This window comes from Tauraco erythrolophus, chromosome 1 (assembly GCF_009769465.1).
Source record: "Tauraco erythrolophus isolate bTauEry1 chromosome 1, bTauEry1.pri, whole genome shotgun sequence".
Lineage (NCBI taxonomy): Eukaryota > Metazoa > Chordata > Aves > Musophagiformes > Musophagidae > Tauraco > Tauraco erythrolophus.
In genome coordinates, this window is record NC_141465.1 from 52,124,335 (window position 1) to 52,142,227 (window position 17,893).

A 17,893-nucleotide genomic window follows, 5' to 3' on the forward strand; every position below is an offset into this window, starting at 1 on the left:
CCTTCACTTGATCATCAGTCTATCCTATCTTCTGATTAAACTCTAATCCTAATTATTTTCTGTGTGAGTGTGCTTCCACACTGTGCATAGAGCATTTGTGAGAGAGGCAGACAGACATTAGCAACCTTCAATTCAGACCAGGCGGCAGGTAGGATAGGAGGTCTGTGACTCAGCTACCAGAGAGACCATAGGTCTGAGGCCAGAGAGACCAGGGACTAAGAGTCTGCTAGGGAGGAGACCATAGGTGTGGATCAGCTGCTGGAGAGACCCACTTGTGCACATACATGGGGTGTGTGCATGTGTCTGTGTGATCCTACAGCAAGCTTCAAGCCTGATTTGCTGATGCAAAAGAGGAGGATCAGGTCATTTGTACTCTTCATGTTTATGTGAGCGCTGGTTATGACGAAGTGGTGCTCATAAAGGTGCTGGTTGCTTGCACATGTGACTGGTGGTTGGCTGTGTCTGTACGGAGCGTGTGTGTGTGCACACATGTGCATGCATGAGGATTACATGCTCAGCCTCACGATGAGCTGGACGTGGGGACAGGGAACTGCAGCAGCCTGGTGCTATCAGACCAGGATGAGAGGAATCCCCTTTGGAGTAGAGGGCCATCGACTTGTACTCTGTTAAAGCATCCTCTACTTTTGACTAGTATTATTTCAGTAGTGTTTCTTTAAATGAAACAGTAACATATAAAATATATGCAATGAGAATGAAAAGGTCTGAGAACTCATAAAGAACATTAGTATTTTATACATTAGGATAGGGAGTGAAAGAAGACATTGGTCCAGTTAGAAAGGAGGTCTGGTGCAGCATGTAAAATATACACCAGAACATGCTGACCATACATAGCCTGTTGTCTTGCTCCAAAACCATCACTTGTTTAACACTACTTTACATCCACTATTCCTTGAAAGGTGCTCTAAGTGCAACTCTTCCTTGGGTAGTTGGTAGGGCCTGAACTGCAACGTCCCAAGTTGTTGAGGCACTTGTTCAAGGAAACTCTTGTCTGTAACTGCCAAGAAAACGTTATTGATATTGAACACCAAAAATAAAAGTCTTTAAAATAAACAAAAAACCCCACCAAAACCAACAATCTGGGCAAAGGTAACTTGTTATGTCAGATGAAAGAACTTCTTTATTATTACACAGGATGCCTCAACTATGGAGGCTTTGGCAACTTGCACCATATACATGCCAAATGAATTCAAATTGTTGGGGTTTAAGTCTCTGAAGAGCTGTCAAACTAGGACATTTCCAAAGCACTACCATTTATATTATTGGCACTAAATTCTACTCACCCAAAAACGTCACAGCCCTTACATCATTTAATATATTTACCATAGTTATGCAGAAGTTCACATGAGCAACTGGATTCCCTAAATGGAGCTTAAAAAAAAAGATATCAGATACTAGCGATTACATTCTTATATAGGTGGGCAGAAGAGGACAGCCAACATATCCCGATGAAATTAATAACTCATCCCAGTAATCATCAGACAACAGGATAAAACTCAAAACTGCCAGCAAGAAATATTGCTGATTCATGGAATTTGTCCTTATATTCGCAGCGCATTTCAGTGTTTTTCACTTTAATATAATTGATGATAATGTCCGTTTTCCAGAAAAAGAAAAACATTTTGTTGATACTATGTATAAACATTTCAGGAAAACTATTTCCTCTCCTATCTTTCAATGAAAGCAATTTTTTAAATGGAGTTATAATTCATCATTCTGTGACAGCATTTAAAAAAGAGCATTTATACAGTTATCTAAAAGCCTGGTCAAATCGTATCATCTCCCTGAATATTATTCCATTTAAGTACTTTTATTACCCATATGCTTACTAAAAACACTGATCTTTATTCCACTTTTTATGTGGTAATCTAAATTGCCTTGAGTAATCTGTCTAACAGAGATAATTAAATGTGTTTCATTAATATCTGCAAAAGGCTTCAAGGGCATGCAGTGGATTAAAGTCTGGTTTGCAAACGCGTTGCTCAGATTTCATGATCTACATGCTAACGAAACAAGTAAAGTGCCACTTCACTCACAGGAAAATAGGAATGGAAGGGATTTGGTTTGCCATAATCTCCAATCCCTTGCTATTTTACACTGTCATATAAACTGTATCATATGACCTCCTTTAAATATTTAGCAATGACCAGGTTAAACTCATTTTGTATTATTCAACCCCATGCTATGACTGAAAGCTTAGAAATTAACTCCATTGCTCTAATCTTTATGGGTCTTCTGTCTTGCAATCTAAATGTATAGTCCCTCTAGTTCTTTGCCACAAATTATTTTTTGTTTTAAACATTTCTCGTTTCTTCCTGGTGTTTATTCCCTCTTGATCTTAGTTTTGCTGTATTAGACATATCTGTGTCTTCTAGTCGCCCCTCATATAATGATTTTTTTCCCTCTCCTAATCATCCTAATAGCATTTCCTGCATTTGTTACACTTTAATACCCTCTCTGAAACATGTCTAGCCATAATTAATAATACTTCCCTATCTCTGCAATGGCGTTTCCCATATTGTCATACCAAAATGACAACACTTGGATGTCTCTCAGCAATTCAGCTAATAAATCAAGATTCCTCTCCTCATTGCGAACACATACTTCTAGATGACTGGGAAGATTTTGTTATTAATCCTCAATCACATCTCTGAATTTTACTGTATTCATATACCTTCTCTACACAGAATCCTCCATTCCTCCTTTTTTATTCTTTATATGCACAAAAAGCCACTTGCCGGGTGTTTTAACAGTTTGTTTTAAGAAGCAACTTGGGCTGAATTTGTGCAAATCTAACTTCAGCCCTCAAGTTTCTGCTTCACAAGAAGCTTTCTGTGTTGGTCAGTCCTTTTAACCTTTCCTTGTCCATTTGTTGCTTTTCTGCAATGTCTTTGTTGATGCAATTTTTCAGGTAACTGCCTCGCCTCCTCCAGTTTTCAGGTGAATCATTAAGATTTCAGACTTTATAAACTAAAACATGAACCCAGATGATTAAAAATGTCTTTAACAATGTAACACACTTTCTAAAATTTTCTTATTATCAGCAAGATTCATTGTACAAATAGAGGAGAAATATAGATGTGTGTGTCAAAGTATATGCACGCATGTATCTCTCTCTCACTCTCACAACTCTATGCCATCGTGCTGAATCTTGAAACGGGTACTTTCATAAGGAATGAAACACTCCAGGCTTTCTCTGCCTCTCTCTCCTCTCCCTCTCAGTTTTCTCCCTGAGAATCCCGCTTAGTCTCATATACATTCACACCTAGCTCTCCAGTAAAACCAAGAATTTTCAGATTTATTGAGTGGTAGCCTGTCTATAGTGCAGCCATTAGACCATCTGTACCTGCTGTCTTACACAGACATACCAGAGTAATTTTAAAGTAGCAAAGTCAGATGCCAGTAGCAGCTTAGCTGTTGCAGCAGAGAGATCAGCTTGAACTGCAAAACCTGCTTGAGTAGCCAAATAAATTCTCAGATAGTCCATGCTGAGCTTTATGATAGCCTGAGAATGGCAGGCAGTCCAAGTAACCTAAAAGCTCAGTAGGGAATGCCTATTGGTTTCTCTTCCACATAGCACAAGCATTTGTTCTGTATTCCATGTCAATCTAGCCAAAGCCTCTACAGAAAATCACTTTTCTATCATTAATATTTACATGAAAACATCATTATGACTCTCAAATATGGCACAACACAGCCTGGCAATATGTGGATTGCTTAGCTTTTTAATTTGTGAATGGTAGTTATGAAAAAAAATTTGCATGCAATTCTTAAGTTTTGAGACAGATTTGGGAGGAGAGGGTGGCAGTAAATCCTTCCTTTCACAATTCACGTAATCTTCCCATACTTCAGCACTGCAATCAAAAATGAAGATAAAGTAGAAGTCTTTCTAGCATCTGCTAATTAAAACACAACCACAAAGCACATAAAGACCCCAATTTTATGTGGCAGACTTCATGTGCTCCTGTAGCATAAAAACAAAAAAACAACAGAAAAAACAACCACCAAATTCATGATTGTTTGAGTAAACTTGTCTAGAGGTTCAGCTGGTCAATTTGAGCACAAAATCAAATAACAGTAACAGCAAGCTAAGCTCTACGCGGGTAACTTCTTTTAGGCTGGCAGATCCTGAGCATGTGGAGTCGTGACATCCTTTCCCTCTAAGGATGTCAGAGAAACACCGGTTGACTGAGTACAGCTTGCAGAAGAAGCAGCTTATGGAAAAGGAACAGGCCAACCCAACTAAGCATCTCACTCCAAGCAGTTCTACAGAAAGCCTTGTCCTGTCACTTTTCCTAACGGTGCCCAGGCTTTCTGCTCAGGGCTCAATTGCCTATGCAAGTCACAGAGGCAAGGCTGAAAAAGCAGCTGTGCAGCTATTACACATTATGTTCAGGTGATAGGGTTCCTCCTTCAGGAACTGTATTCCTGAAGGCTCATGCCACAAAAGCAGCTGGTCTGATGATATGCCCATTAGCTTGCACTTGCTTTAATTAATTCTAGTCAGAGAAACTAAAAGGACTGTTTTTAAATGGAGTTTGAGGACATTGATGTTTGGATTCCTCTGACTGGACGTCGCTCAATGCCTTTTGGAAACTTCTGGCTAGTCACAGAGTGACGCTCTGGGGAACTAAGTCCTTTTCAAGACCTAGCCACAATCCTAGCCCATATCTGAAGGCACAGAAACCCCGATTTTTCATACATACGTTTTAACTACAAAGATTCCTTATTGGAAAGTTGTGACTTTTCAGTGCACAACACTGATGTTGAGCTAATTTTTTTATGGTTTCCTTTTCAAAGGTAGGCAATTAGCTCATCATTCCCTTAGTACGCTGTTAAAATGGTGGAACTGCATTTTAATAGGATGCTGGCAACAGGAATCATGCAACAAAATCTCTAAATGTCATTACTATGAGCTGCCAGAATCAGCCTCTCGTGGCCCAAAATAAAATGTCTTTTATCAGTATGGCTTTCTGCCAAGTCTCTGCTGTCCAGCTCAAGGCACTAACTGGATTAAACAAAAACAATAAAAACAGTAGCAAAAAGAAAACGCTGCACAAAAGAGATTATAAGCAGAAAGAAAAACATGAAGTACCTCTTTAGACTCCAGGTAAAACCTTGCCATTCCCACCAGATCAAGCCCAAGTTCAGCACTATCTAATATAGTACTCCTAAGAAACTATCTCCTGTATCCCATAAGCCCTTTCTCAAGAAACTTCTCCCATATATCCCTGACTTTCAGAGTTTACCTTATGTTTCATCAATATTTCACTATTTCTTCCTTCTACAATTGCTGGATACTTACGCCGGGAGCTAACTTTAACAGAGCTTCTGCATTTTTGTACGACAAAGGAGTGCCACCATAAACAGATATTTTCTACATTCATTCCTACAAAATGTGCTCAGTATTCATCTCTTCCTTTAGAAACTCACTAGATGTAATGATTTTTTGATATAACCACAGTATTTATCATGAATCTTTAAAAAAGGCTTTTCATCCCAAGATGCGAAAAAAAACAAATTGCATCTCAACGTGCAGGGAAAGACATTTCAATTTAAAGTCGACAAAACACGATGTCAGAGAACTAGCAAAATGGAAGCAATGACCTTTTGTAAGAGCACAGCTAAAAAACCTGTCCGTTTACATACAGAGACCTAAGCTTATGATTGAAATGAATAGGGAACCAAAGATGTCCAAGACTGTATAGACTCCCATAATCAAAACCAGACACCAAAATGCACTCTGACAGGTTTGGAAAATTCTAATTCCCACAGACTAGGTACAATTGTAGTCTCATCTAGTACTAGGTTTCTTAACACATTTTCCAAGCAGCAGATCAGCTCTGCAGGATGGAAAGTCCATACAACAAAAGATGAGAAGAGCATCATTCCAAGACAAACAACAAACCAGTAAGCACTAGTGGGAAGCATACACCTTGATCTCAACATCTTGTGAGCTCGAAATATTCACCAAGTATTCAGAAAGCAAAGGCACTACAAAGTCTATGTCTGCTTAATACAAAACGACCAGCTGCAGATCATTTGCACATTGAAGGTAGATCCCCTCCACTTTTCACAGGTTGACAGAAAAGAGAGACAGAAGACAGTCACGTAAATTTGGTGTCATAGAAAAATCAGCACAGCCAAAGTCATCGGCAGGCACTTCCTGGACAGAAAAGCCCCTGACTACAATATTCCTCAATCATAACTGAACACTTGCTGATAAACAGAGGGACAGAATAAGGCTCTCAGTTTAGACCAGGTATTTCAGCTTTATGCAGCAATGAGACCATACCACTGTGATGAGAATGGCTCTCCTACAACCTACAAATTTGACAGATGGACCACTTGGTGGGTAAGGAATTGGCTGGATGGTCACACTCAAAGAGTTGCAGTCAAAAGCTCGATGTCCAAGTGGAGGCCAGTGATGAGTGGTGTTCCTCAGGGGTCAGTACTGGGGCCAGTGCTGTTTAACATCTTTGTCTGCCACATGGACAGTGGAATTGAGTGCACCCTTAGCAAGTTTACTGACAACACCAAGCTGTGTGATGCAGTCGACACACTGGAGGGAAGGGATGCCATCCAGAGGGACCTTGACAGGATTGAGAAGTGGGCTTGTGAGAACATAATGAAGTTCAACAAGGCCAAGTGCAAGGTCCTGCATGTGGGTCGGGGCAATCCCAAGCACAAGTACAGGCTAGGCCAAGAATGGATTGAGACCAGCCCTGAAGAGGAAGTGGAGGTGTTGGTAGATGAGAAGCTCAACATGAGCCAGCAATGTGTGCTTGCAGCCCAGAAAGTCAACCATATCCTGGGCTGCATCCGAAGAAGTGTCACCAGTAGGCTGGGAGAAGTGTCACCAGTAGGCTGGGAGAAGTGATCCTCCTTCTCTACTCTGCTCTCATGAGACTCCACCTGCAGTACTGTGTTCAGCTCTGGAGCCCTGAATAGAAGAAAGACATGGACCTGTTGGAACAAGTCCAGAGGAGGGTGATGAAGATGATCCGAGGGCTGGAGCACCTCTCCTAGGAAGACAGGCTGAGAGAGTTGGGGTTGTTCAGCCTGGAGAAGGGAAGGCTCTGGGGACACCTTCTAGCAGCCTTCCAGTACCTGAAGGGGGCCTACAACAAAGCTGGAGAGGGACTTTTTATAAGGGCATGTAGTGATAGGACAAGGGGCAATGGCTTTAAAGTTTAAATGGCTTTAAAAGAGGGTAGATCTTGAATAGATATAAGAAAGAATTGTTTTACATTGAGGGTGGTGAAACACTGGAACAAGTGGCCCAGAGAAGTTGCGGATGCCCCATCACTGGAAGTTCAAGGCCAGGTTGGATGAGGCTTCGGGCAACCTGATCCAGGGTAAGGTGTCCCTGTTCGTGGCATGCGGGTTGGAACTAGATGATCTTTAAGATCCCGTCCAACCCAAACGATTCTATGATTCTACGAACCAAATCAAAAGCTTTCTGAAAAAAGACAGACAGACCAACTCTAAACCACATCACTGAAAGCTGAAAACTCCATGTGCCAGCAGATTTGCACCTACAGTATTTTTCATAAATACATAGGAAAAAGTTTAGAATAGGGCCAGAGACAAGCACAAATACATTAGGATTGATTAAAGCATCATCCCACGTCTTCACTGAACACCAGTACATCTATCTGCACTATAACTTTATATCTTAGTATAACATATTAACCATTCCAAACCCATGGCAGAGGGGTTGGAACTAGATGATCTTTAAGGTCACTTCCAACCAAAACCATTCTATGATTCTATGTATATTACAGATCAGAAATGTTACTTTACAGCAGAGCAGCAATTAACCATTCTTTCTACGTGAATCTAAGTTCACTTAGAAACTAAAAGCAAAATGGCGTTATTCTTCTGTTCAATTTCTTAAACTACGGCAAAGTTTTTCTGTGCTATTTGTATCCTAAATAATATGCCTCTCCAGGTTTTAATTATGAAACACTAAATAAATCCCATGAGCAAATACTTATTCGTATCTGTCTGCTGAGTTCCTATTTGTAATTCCAGCTAATTACTTCCCCTGTCAGGAAGATATTCTCTGAAGTCCCAAGATGCCACACAAGTACTTCAATCTCTTTCATGTTATGTCTCCTAGTGTTCAATACAGAAAATGTATATTCAGTTGGCTACTGCTGGAAGAGTAAGAAACTTGAAATAATCTCTGCACTGTCAGCAGGTCTCTACCTTGTGTGCTTAATCCCTGTTACCATGGTGATATTTAATTGCACAGCCACACAATTTGATTGGTTTATTTTAAATTGAAGTTTTTCTGTGGAACGGCACAGGATCCTAGTGAACACTAGATAAATGGCTTTCAAAATATTGCAGTGAGTTATATCATTGTCAATGACTAGATTAATTTGAGTTCAGTTAAACTATTTCTTCACCTTAATCTTACACATATATGACAACATACATAATACGAGGATTTTTAGCATTGTATTTGGGAGCTGAGCATTTTGAGTATAATTAAGCAGTATTTTATTGTAAGAAGGGCAATTAAAACCTAAAGGAGAATTAAAATTTAGTAAGCTTTTGTTAGTAGTATCATCTTGTCTTTCTAAAACAAATTACCTGGCTGTTCTACAACAACAATCCAGATAAGAACCTTTTACAGTAGGCTTATACTTGATTTTCTTTATAGAAAACTGTAAATATATTAATATGATAGAAATGAAGCCAAAAGGATAAACACAGCTTCTTCCATGCTGGCTTTCATATACCTCAGCATGCAGCTCCTTAGCATATGAATGACTGATAGAAAGGCACCATCAATACGGTGTTTTCTGGCACAATGTAAGATATTAGATAACTTGTTTTCAATTCGGTACATACGCTGTGATGAACTGGTGTACTTCAGCTGTGCTATTTAAACAGCACCAATATACTGTGATAATTCTCATCCCTTTTTTCTACTCCATAATCCAGCTCTAGTACATTTTTTTCTTAATCCTGTACCTAAAGCTCTGGGGGAAATTTTCACTCAGCCTTTGCTGTGAAAGCTCCTAGTTCCATCATGGAGTATCAGACAGTTTTGTCTTATTTTTTCAAGCTTGTGGCCACTAAGGCCCCAATGTACAGCTTGCAAGATCACTCTACCTTTTCGGTGTTTCAAGGGCTGTTTTCTCCTCTTTATTTTCAAGGACTATCAACTAGTCAACATATTTCATAGGTAGAGCTTCTGTGTTAGCATCACTGGGGATATCAGCATGTGACCCAAGATAAGACTTACAGCTTCTTACAAACCACTACCTTTCTCCCAACCACCTGCATGGCTTTGCAGAACCAGAACTCGAGGCTTTTAATCCCAATTTTTTTAGAATCGTGCTGTTTTACGAAAGAGATGTTTGAAAAAGCAGACTCCAATGGGGCTAACATTCTCACACAAACTGTTTACAAGAATGAATTGGTTTTAAGCTCCCGGGAAGGGTAGCTCGGTGTACCGAACACATTCCACAGATGCGTTTACATGCTGTAACGCACAGATGAGATGCTGTTATGCCACATGAAACATCTACCCAGAAGCATGTGAACTCCAAGAGTAACAAGGATTTCATCTTCTCACCTCTGTAGATTGTGACTCTCAATTATTTTTTTTTTACGTATAGATTCTGCTCCAGAAGTTTCACCTGCTTCCCAATCCACCTTCAAACACACAAGAACAGCAGTTCTTAGGATGCAATACTTCTCTGAATTTCATGGCATCCCCCTCCAGTTTGTGTTTGGAGAAAACACTGTGGACTAGATCAGAAACACCAGCTTTGCTGTAGCAGAGGCCCAAAGTACATGATTCCCTGTACTCAACTTAGGTACAATGACATCCAGGCAACCCAAGTCTAACGACTGAGCAAAAGCTTCTTCTCTTCTGAGTAGTCTCACCCACATTCATACCTTCTTGTATAACTCCTCTCACCTTTCCAGTGTGAGGAATCTTCTTGGTTGAGCACATGATGGCTGCACATGTGGGCAGAGAGGACTCGGAAAGGGCAAGCCAGCAGATAATGAGGGAGCCACACTGCTGTGGCGAGCTCCTGAGTTACTGCACACACAAACTGGCTTAGGTACAGCTGCCTTACAATGCAACGAACTCTCCATTTTCCCATGCTCCAGTTAAAACAAAATAACCCCACAAACCAGCGTCTCCTTGTTGTTACTCCCTCCATTATAACAATGATTTATCACAGTCGATATTAACATCATTTTGTCTGTCGTATTTATGCCTGCAGTATTTATGGCTAGAGCAACAGTTCTCTGTGCAGGAAGGACGACTGTTAAATCATCCTCTCTTTTCAGAAGGTTGAGCTGATTTAGCAATACTTTCTTTTTCACCATATGCCTGAGCTGTCTCTAGGCAGACCACTGACACAAAGAGGTTGCTATATAATTTTCCTTCTTCTCCTTTCTAATTATTCAGGTTTGCTTTAAACAGTCACTTGTGTTTGTGCGTCCCTGCTGCTGCTTGTCTCTTCTAGCCCCATTCCCCCTTCCACCGTACGATCCTGTCCTTGAGCAGGTCAAACCCTTAGCAACAGAAAGCAAATTTGTATGCAGTCTGAAAGGAGCACAGTAGCACTCTTTCTCTAATAGCACACTATTCATATCAACAGTCTGTATTAGTGACAAGGGAAATTAAAAAAAAAAAAAAGAGAAAAAGCAAGAATCACCATACCAATCAGACCTGTTGTCCGCCTGGTCCAGTATCCTGCCTCTGACAGCACTCAGTACCTGCTTCAGAAGAAGGTGCAAGAAATCTTGTAATTATAGAATAACCTGATTAATACAGGAAGTTTCGTCCTAGCCCTAGGCAGTCAGCAGCTGACTCACCCGCTTGTCTGAAACATAAGAATTTATATCTGCTCTAATTTTTTTTAAATCCTATGTAATTTAACGGTGGAAGACACATTACAAATGTATGTTGCAAACGTACATTTGAATCCTATGAAGTATTTTAGGCTTTACTGTAACCTGTGGCTGAGAGTTATATTTGCTAATTATATAGGTTGTACTATTTTTATCATTGTTAAACTGCCTGCCATTCAATCTCATTGGATGTCTCTTTTAGGAACATGGGAATAAGTGGGCCAGAGAGTGCGATTCCACTGCCTGTTCCCTCGGCATCTCACCTGGGAGCAGAAATGCCCGAAGAGGCACACCGCAGTCAGCCTTTGGCTTGAGGCATTATCCCGGCATACAGATTGCCTTCATTCCCATCTCTAACCTGAACCAGAAGGAGAAGGAAACAAATCCTCTCTTTGACACCCTGCAGAAACGCAAACACTCTCACGCTGGTTGGGGGAGGATGGAGCAGCAGCAGCAGCGGTGTTGCTCGTATTTTTGAGAATGCCCCATAAATCCTCCAGTGAATCGAGTCAACGTTGTTTCTGCACTTAGAGATGAAGGAATGTAATGCATTCAGTAAAGTGCTATATAACATCATACCTACGGGGCAGAAGGGGGCTCCTGTGGCTCCAAACTTTCATTACGCCATATGTACTAAGGTGTCTTAAGGTACAAGTAACAGCAGCCTTTTTAAAACCCAGGAAGATGAACAACACTGTAACAACAATCAAGGCTTTCACTATATTTTATATCCGTTGATTGTTTTTAGAACCTTCCAACAGAGCCTTCCCCAGAGAAACATTCTGAGAAAGGACTAAACTACTAATAGGCATGTACAACCTGCAGAACAGATGGACAAGAAGGTTGGGATAGAGCTAGACATACTATGAGAAATAAATAAATAAAAAATGACAACAACAAAAAAACCACAACAAAACAAAAAACATGAATGGTCTGATCTTCTTCTGTGCTTATTTATTTTGAAGTATGCTGATTAGTAGGCTGTGAGCCTCAGTTTTGCATCTGATATAGATTCATGACCCTTAATAAGTAGGATGCTTAATTGATATGTCATTAATATCATCAATGATTGTGTTCTTTCATTCCACATGGCTGGCCAGCTAGGAAAACTGAGTATACAAGGACAGCCCCATAGGCCACACAGGATGCACGCAACACATACAGAGGAACCCCACCTTTCAGAAAACATAAATGAGTTTCATCTTCTAAGAACAACAAGCACTGAGAGAATAAGAGGAAAACTATGGAAGAAAATTTAGGTAAGTATTTGAGTATAGAAGAATGTCATGCCATTGCTGTATTGTAAAGAAACTGTACTGTGTATACTTCGAGAATTTAGGGTGTTGTGAGCTGCACTAGCTACCAAGGAACACAAACACATTACCTATTGTCGGGGAAGTCTTCTGGCTGCTGTATGGGTTAAATAGAACACACCTGTGGCTCGTTAAAACAGGTGCAGTGAGTCACGTTGGTCAGCCGGAAACCACGTGACCCATGGATGGTTAAAGGTGGGGCACTGCCTCCTGGGAGTGGGGCATTTCCCTCCTGGGTACTGGAGAGGTAGGAGCCCCTAGAGAGCGGTGACTGACTTGGTGCTCTCCGTTGGATAGATTTCTGATTGAGATAACACTGAGATTAGAACAGCCTTCTGATTGTGAGATACATCGTGACCGCAACAACTGTTTGGTTGCGATTCACTGTGAGAAGATACAGGCAGTTCGCGACTACCTATATTTTATGTATGGGTCAAAAGCTGACATTCAAGAATTTAATATTTCAGAAACAGCACAGTTACTTAGCTAAGGAAGGATAACCACAATGTAACGATTTCACAAGCCAGTAATCATGGAGCTGATACTATATGCAGGACAACATACCTTAGAGGAAAAAAGAATTAAGTTTGCCAGCTACACCTAGAAGCTGCTTGGAAGAATTTAGTGTTACTAAATACAAAAGCACCAGTGAAAAACAACAGCAGGTGCTCAAGATAACAAAATAAGTTGTGACATGTACTGAGTGCTGTAGCAACCACATCATACTAACACAACAAGATTCGGAAAGACTTACAACAAGTAGGTCTCTCCCAGCTCTGCTGTGTGCTCTGGAGACTGACCTGTGGTTTCAAGCCAAGCAGTAATACTGCAGGCTTTGATCAGTTTGTTCCATACTGGAACACAGAAGCAAGCTAATATGCATGAAGTACAGATGGTCAGGGACCTTGGAGTAAAATAGGGAAGAAACTAAACTGGTAACACAGACAGACCCTGTCATCCTCTCTCAGGCAATGAAAAGTGTCCAGGTAAACGTGATCGAGAGCATCTCTTGCAAGTAAGGATGTGGCAACACGGTGACCTAACAGATCCCTCTAAAAATTTAAAAGCATAACAACTAACTGCACCTTACTGGGACCACTGTGCTTTAAGTCCACATAGGAAGGGCTACACTTCTTTCAGTTAATCTGATTTCAGACTATGGTCTTAATTTGAATGATAGAAGCCAGATCCGCAAAAATACCAAAATATCTATTACCTTAGGAATTAAATAGGAACAGGAATCAAAAGGGTATGACTTTCCATGGCAGTAAACGTTACTTCAACTCGCACCTCAGAGTGCAGTTGTAGGGCAGTTTAAGCCAACACAAGTCTGTCGCAACCTTGTTCCCACAGCAGACAGGTATTTCAGTGTGTCAGCAACGCTGCTCATCACCTGACATTAGCCATGCTCTGAGCAGGAGGCTGGACCAGCTGACCTTCAGAGGTTTCTTCCATCCTAAACTATTCTGCAACTCTATCAGACCATGTGGAGGACTGGCTCAGGGAGCTAAACTGACATAAAATTCATGGCTTTCTCTGCAGGATTGATTTTTTTATTAGCTTTTGCCAGTTTATTTCCTTCTATCAACTCCCCTTCAGGTCTGACAAGCAGCAAGACTGACACAGGGAAAGGGTGAAAATGTACAGGTCTGATAACCAGTAAGACTGTAGCAGCAGCCACTCAAGTAAGCCAAAATTGCCATGAAGCTAAACCCTTTGTGGACAAAATCAGCCCAAACCTTCCTGCTTTGCATGCTATCTCCCTGAAACCCTACACTCACAGCAAACACGTTTTTAAGAAGTTTCATGCTTGGATTCAAATTAGTGTTACAGAAATTTCTCATAATCATATACTACCCAGCGTAAATAATAAATGCAAAGAAAACAGGCCTTTAAAACAGTTAAATATAGACTGCCAACTATTTCATATTAAAGGCCCAGCTTAATACAGCTTGTGCAGTACAGAAACACACTGGAAGAATACTACATGATGCCATCTTCCCATATCGAAATGTATTACTTATCTCATAAGGCTATTTCAAGTAAAAGCAGCAAGTTAAAAGGGAACGGGTGAAGTTCTGAAACTTTAATTTACCATGGCCTAAACTTAAGAAAAAGCATTTTAGAGGTTTGCAAAACGACCGCGGTTGCGCCATCTGTACAGAAGAGATAATGAATTGATAGCAACATCTCAAAACATTTTGATAAAAGGCTCTTCTCTCACTTTTACAAAAGCGCTGCCTGGCGATGGAAGCTGCCCCTGATTAGCTCAGGCCATAGGGGCTTTCAGAGATTTGAAAGAAACCAAATTTGCTTCAGCAGAAAGAATAAACATCTCTTCCCATTCACGCCTTAAAGTATTTGTACTGACACTATATAATTACTTTTCATTTCACCAAAAGATTCTCCTGGATTCTCTATTCCTCCCACAATTTCAGAATGACAATATGACTGCTTGCAGCCGAATGGATATGTACATATGGCACTAAGTAAATTATTTAACTAAAAAGCAGTTAATGTTGCTATGAATTATGTTATTTGCTTGTACAGAACTCATGCGCACATTTCATTGTTATAATACCTGGTTTATACATCTTTAATCAAAACCAAGCAGAGGATTTGAATTGCTTTTTCTCCTTCAGTGTGATGCAATTTGTTAATCTGTTTGGCTATAAAAAGCCTTGGAGACAATATGAAATGCTATCCTACTGATCTCTTTCCTGCCTTTATTGACATAACTGTCAACAGCCATCTTGTTATTTCATTCCTAAAATTCAGGGATGAAAAATTAAGGAAAGAAAATTAAATAGTGTTTTTATTTACATAGTTTAATGTAGTATTTGCAAAAGCAGTTGTTTTGAAAGCCAGAGAGGGCTTCTCCTTGGCTAAATAACAGGCACTGTAAGGACAGCTACTATATACATCCACAGAGGAACTGCTGGCAAAGTCACTAGGTGTATTCAGTCTTTGGTCATTTTTCTACAATGATGATGCATGTCTTGACTACCCAGTCACATCGTAGTAGCTCCTGGGACTGATGGTCACGAGTAATGGTGGATAACTGGTGATTTGGTACAGCAGTACGTGGTTCCCAATGGTTTCCTAGTTTTGTTCAGTTTCTGAAGTTACTGGCTTCTAATGCATCCTAGGGAACTATTATTTCATGCAAGATGCATTATGATTCTGGAGACACGGCTGGTGCATGTGTTACAGCCAATGCTGTCACTTTGAAACATTTAATACAAGAATACAGAATGACAGAATCATAGAATGGTTAGGGTTGGAAGGGACCTTAAAGATCATCTAGTTCCAACTCCCCTGCCATGGCCTGGACACCTTCCACTAGACCAGACTGCTCAAAGCCTCATCCAACCTGGCCTTGAACACCTCCAGAATAGGGCAAATGCAAGGTGTGCGTACATAGCATTGTTCAACTTGCAGCTAAGGCTGCTCAAAGATAAGTCGATAAGAAAGTCTAGCGCAAAACATCAAGGGCTTCTGCAGACCAGATTCCTCAGAGGTCTTATTCTCTCCACCCCTTAAAGCAGTTTATTTTTTTTTCCCCTGTAGTCTGCTATCCACATGTAGAGAAAATTGGAAGAAAGACCAGGGCCCCAAAGAGAACAGAGAGCAATTACCTTATAAGAGCATGGGAAAAAAAACAAAATACAACAAACAACGACCACCACCATTACACCTAACACTACTTAAGGCATAATTTGGCTCTGCCTGTTATGGATTTTTGTTCTTAGACGCAGTTTTCTGCATTTAAGAGAGTGATATGGCACTTTAAGGTACTAAAAGGCAAACCACAAAATAAACAAAATAATCATTAGCTACTGAGAGTTAGAAAATGTTCCCAAATTGCAAAATTAACGAGTACTAATGCACTGCATTCTGCAAGCCACAGCTGTTTATAGCTACACAACAAGTGCAGCATCTCATTATGTGACCAGGGAGAAAAGAGGAGGAATCAAATGTGATGCCTGTCCTCAGAAGTAGGATATTAATTGTTCAAATGAATCTCAGTCACGCAGAGGAGAACATATCAACAGTGTACAGAAAGACACCTAAGGTGTGCAAGTCCCCTCACTAACTAGAGTAACAGAAGCAGCAGAGTCACATCTGCACAGTACTTTGAAGGCTCACCCATACTTCTTGGCAAGTCTAATTATTTCAGGCAGAAAACCAATGCTAACACAGTTATATAGTGCCTGGCATTCAGCTGCATGTTGTCCAGCGCTGCACCCGCTTTCTTACAGACATGCAAAGCATGACAAAAACTCGCTCAAGGAAGAAAATGACATTTCAAAGTCAGCTTTTGAGCCCTCATTAATCCAGACATCTTGCTCCAATTTGGACAGATCTGAAATCACTCTAAATCTTGCAAGTCTGCAGGACACCATGCTGCTACACATCTTGCTTTGGCTCCAAAAGCAAATGCCTCCTAAGAAGCTAAAGCACACACCCTGGGCAAAGTGGAGTGAGGAAGAGAAAGCAGGGGGATCCTCATTCTTAGCACTGTACAATTCTGGTGTTGCAGACAAAGGATCTTGAGTGAATTAAGGGCTTTCAGTGGTCAATTTAAAATAAGTCTGATCCTTCTACTCTGTGTTAAAAGAAAGACTTGCAATTCTCATGCAGAACTTTAAGCACCTGCAAGTTTCTAAACAGACTGATAAACACACAAATGAATTCATAATTAAAAGAATTCAACCCTTCATATGAGCAGAATCAAAATGCTAGCCTTAAGAATAGGATGTAAGCTGAAGCAACTAATGCTGCAAAATCAGGCAACGGTTCTGCCAACTCATCACCATTTGGAACTTCTTCACTAAGAAGGGGCAAAGCCACATAAGAGTACACTTGCTAGCATAGCAAACCATATTTCAGCCAAGCCACTTCAGTCATTTTAAAGAATAACTATGCACAGTTTTTATTGGGAAAAGAAAAACCGATTTTGTTTACAATCTCATCATCCACATTGACATTTATTTTGCAATAAGCTAAAGGACTATGGGAAATCTAAGAATTAAAATATTTACTATATAGGATCAAAATATACATTTTCTTATTACCAGTATAATGAATATATTAGACAAACTAAAAGAGCTCACATGGCAGAGATGGAGGAGAATTGTTAGTCTCAGTCAGAATTGACCTTTTGCCTCATTCTTTAAACATGGCTTTTTTTTTTTTTTAATGATATTTGTTGTAATTCCTCAATGAATTACAGGTCCTTATATTATCAGTGTCTTCTAGGGTAAATGAAATAACCAAGTATCAAAACAATGCACAGTAAAGCACAGTCAGAGCTACCTCTGTGCAATAAATCAAAACAGTTGAATATTAACCGTGTAGGGCTGAAACAGGAATTAGGATTCTGAGGAGATACAGTAAGAGCAGGGCTGCAGCGCTGTGCTACAGACTGCACAGCTCACACTGCCCACTTACTTGATGAAGTAGTCTCTTCCATCTCTGTTTGCCGTCATCTCCCATCCATAAGGTGTCCCCTGGTTCAAGCTCCAGGTCCCTGAAGGGTGAGGCCAGCCTGAAGACTTGTTCCTGTGGCTGCAATTTTAGGAGGGGTGGGGGGAAGAGAGAGGAAAAAAAAAAAAAGTTGTTTATTGTATTTATTCTTCCAATTTACTTATTTCACAACATTCACTTGG

At 40.3% G+C, this 17,893-nt stretch overlaps 1 protein-coding gene across 1 annotated transcript in view; it reads right to left on the bottom strand.

Annotated features, from left to right (window-relative positions):
* Positions 1-17,893, bottom strand: part of FRMPD4 (FERM and PDZ domain containing 4) — a 421,749-nt gene that overhangs the window by 100,690 nt on the left and 303,166 nt on the right. The window contains exon 2 of the mRNA XM_086609395.1: positions 17,676-17,792. Within this exon, the coding sequence (XP_086465521.1) occupies positions 17,676-17,792 (117 nt within the window). The remainder of the gene's footprint in view (positions 1-17,675; positions 17,793-17,893) is intronic.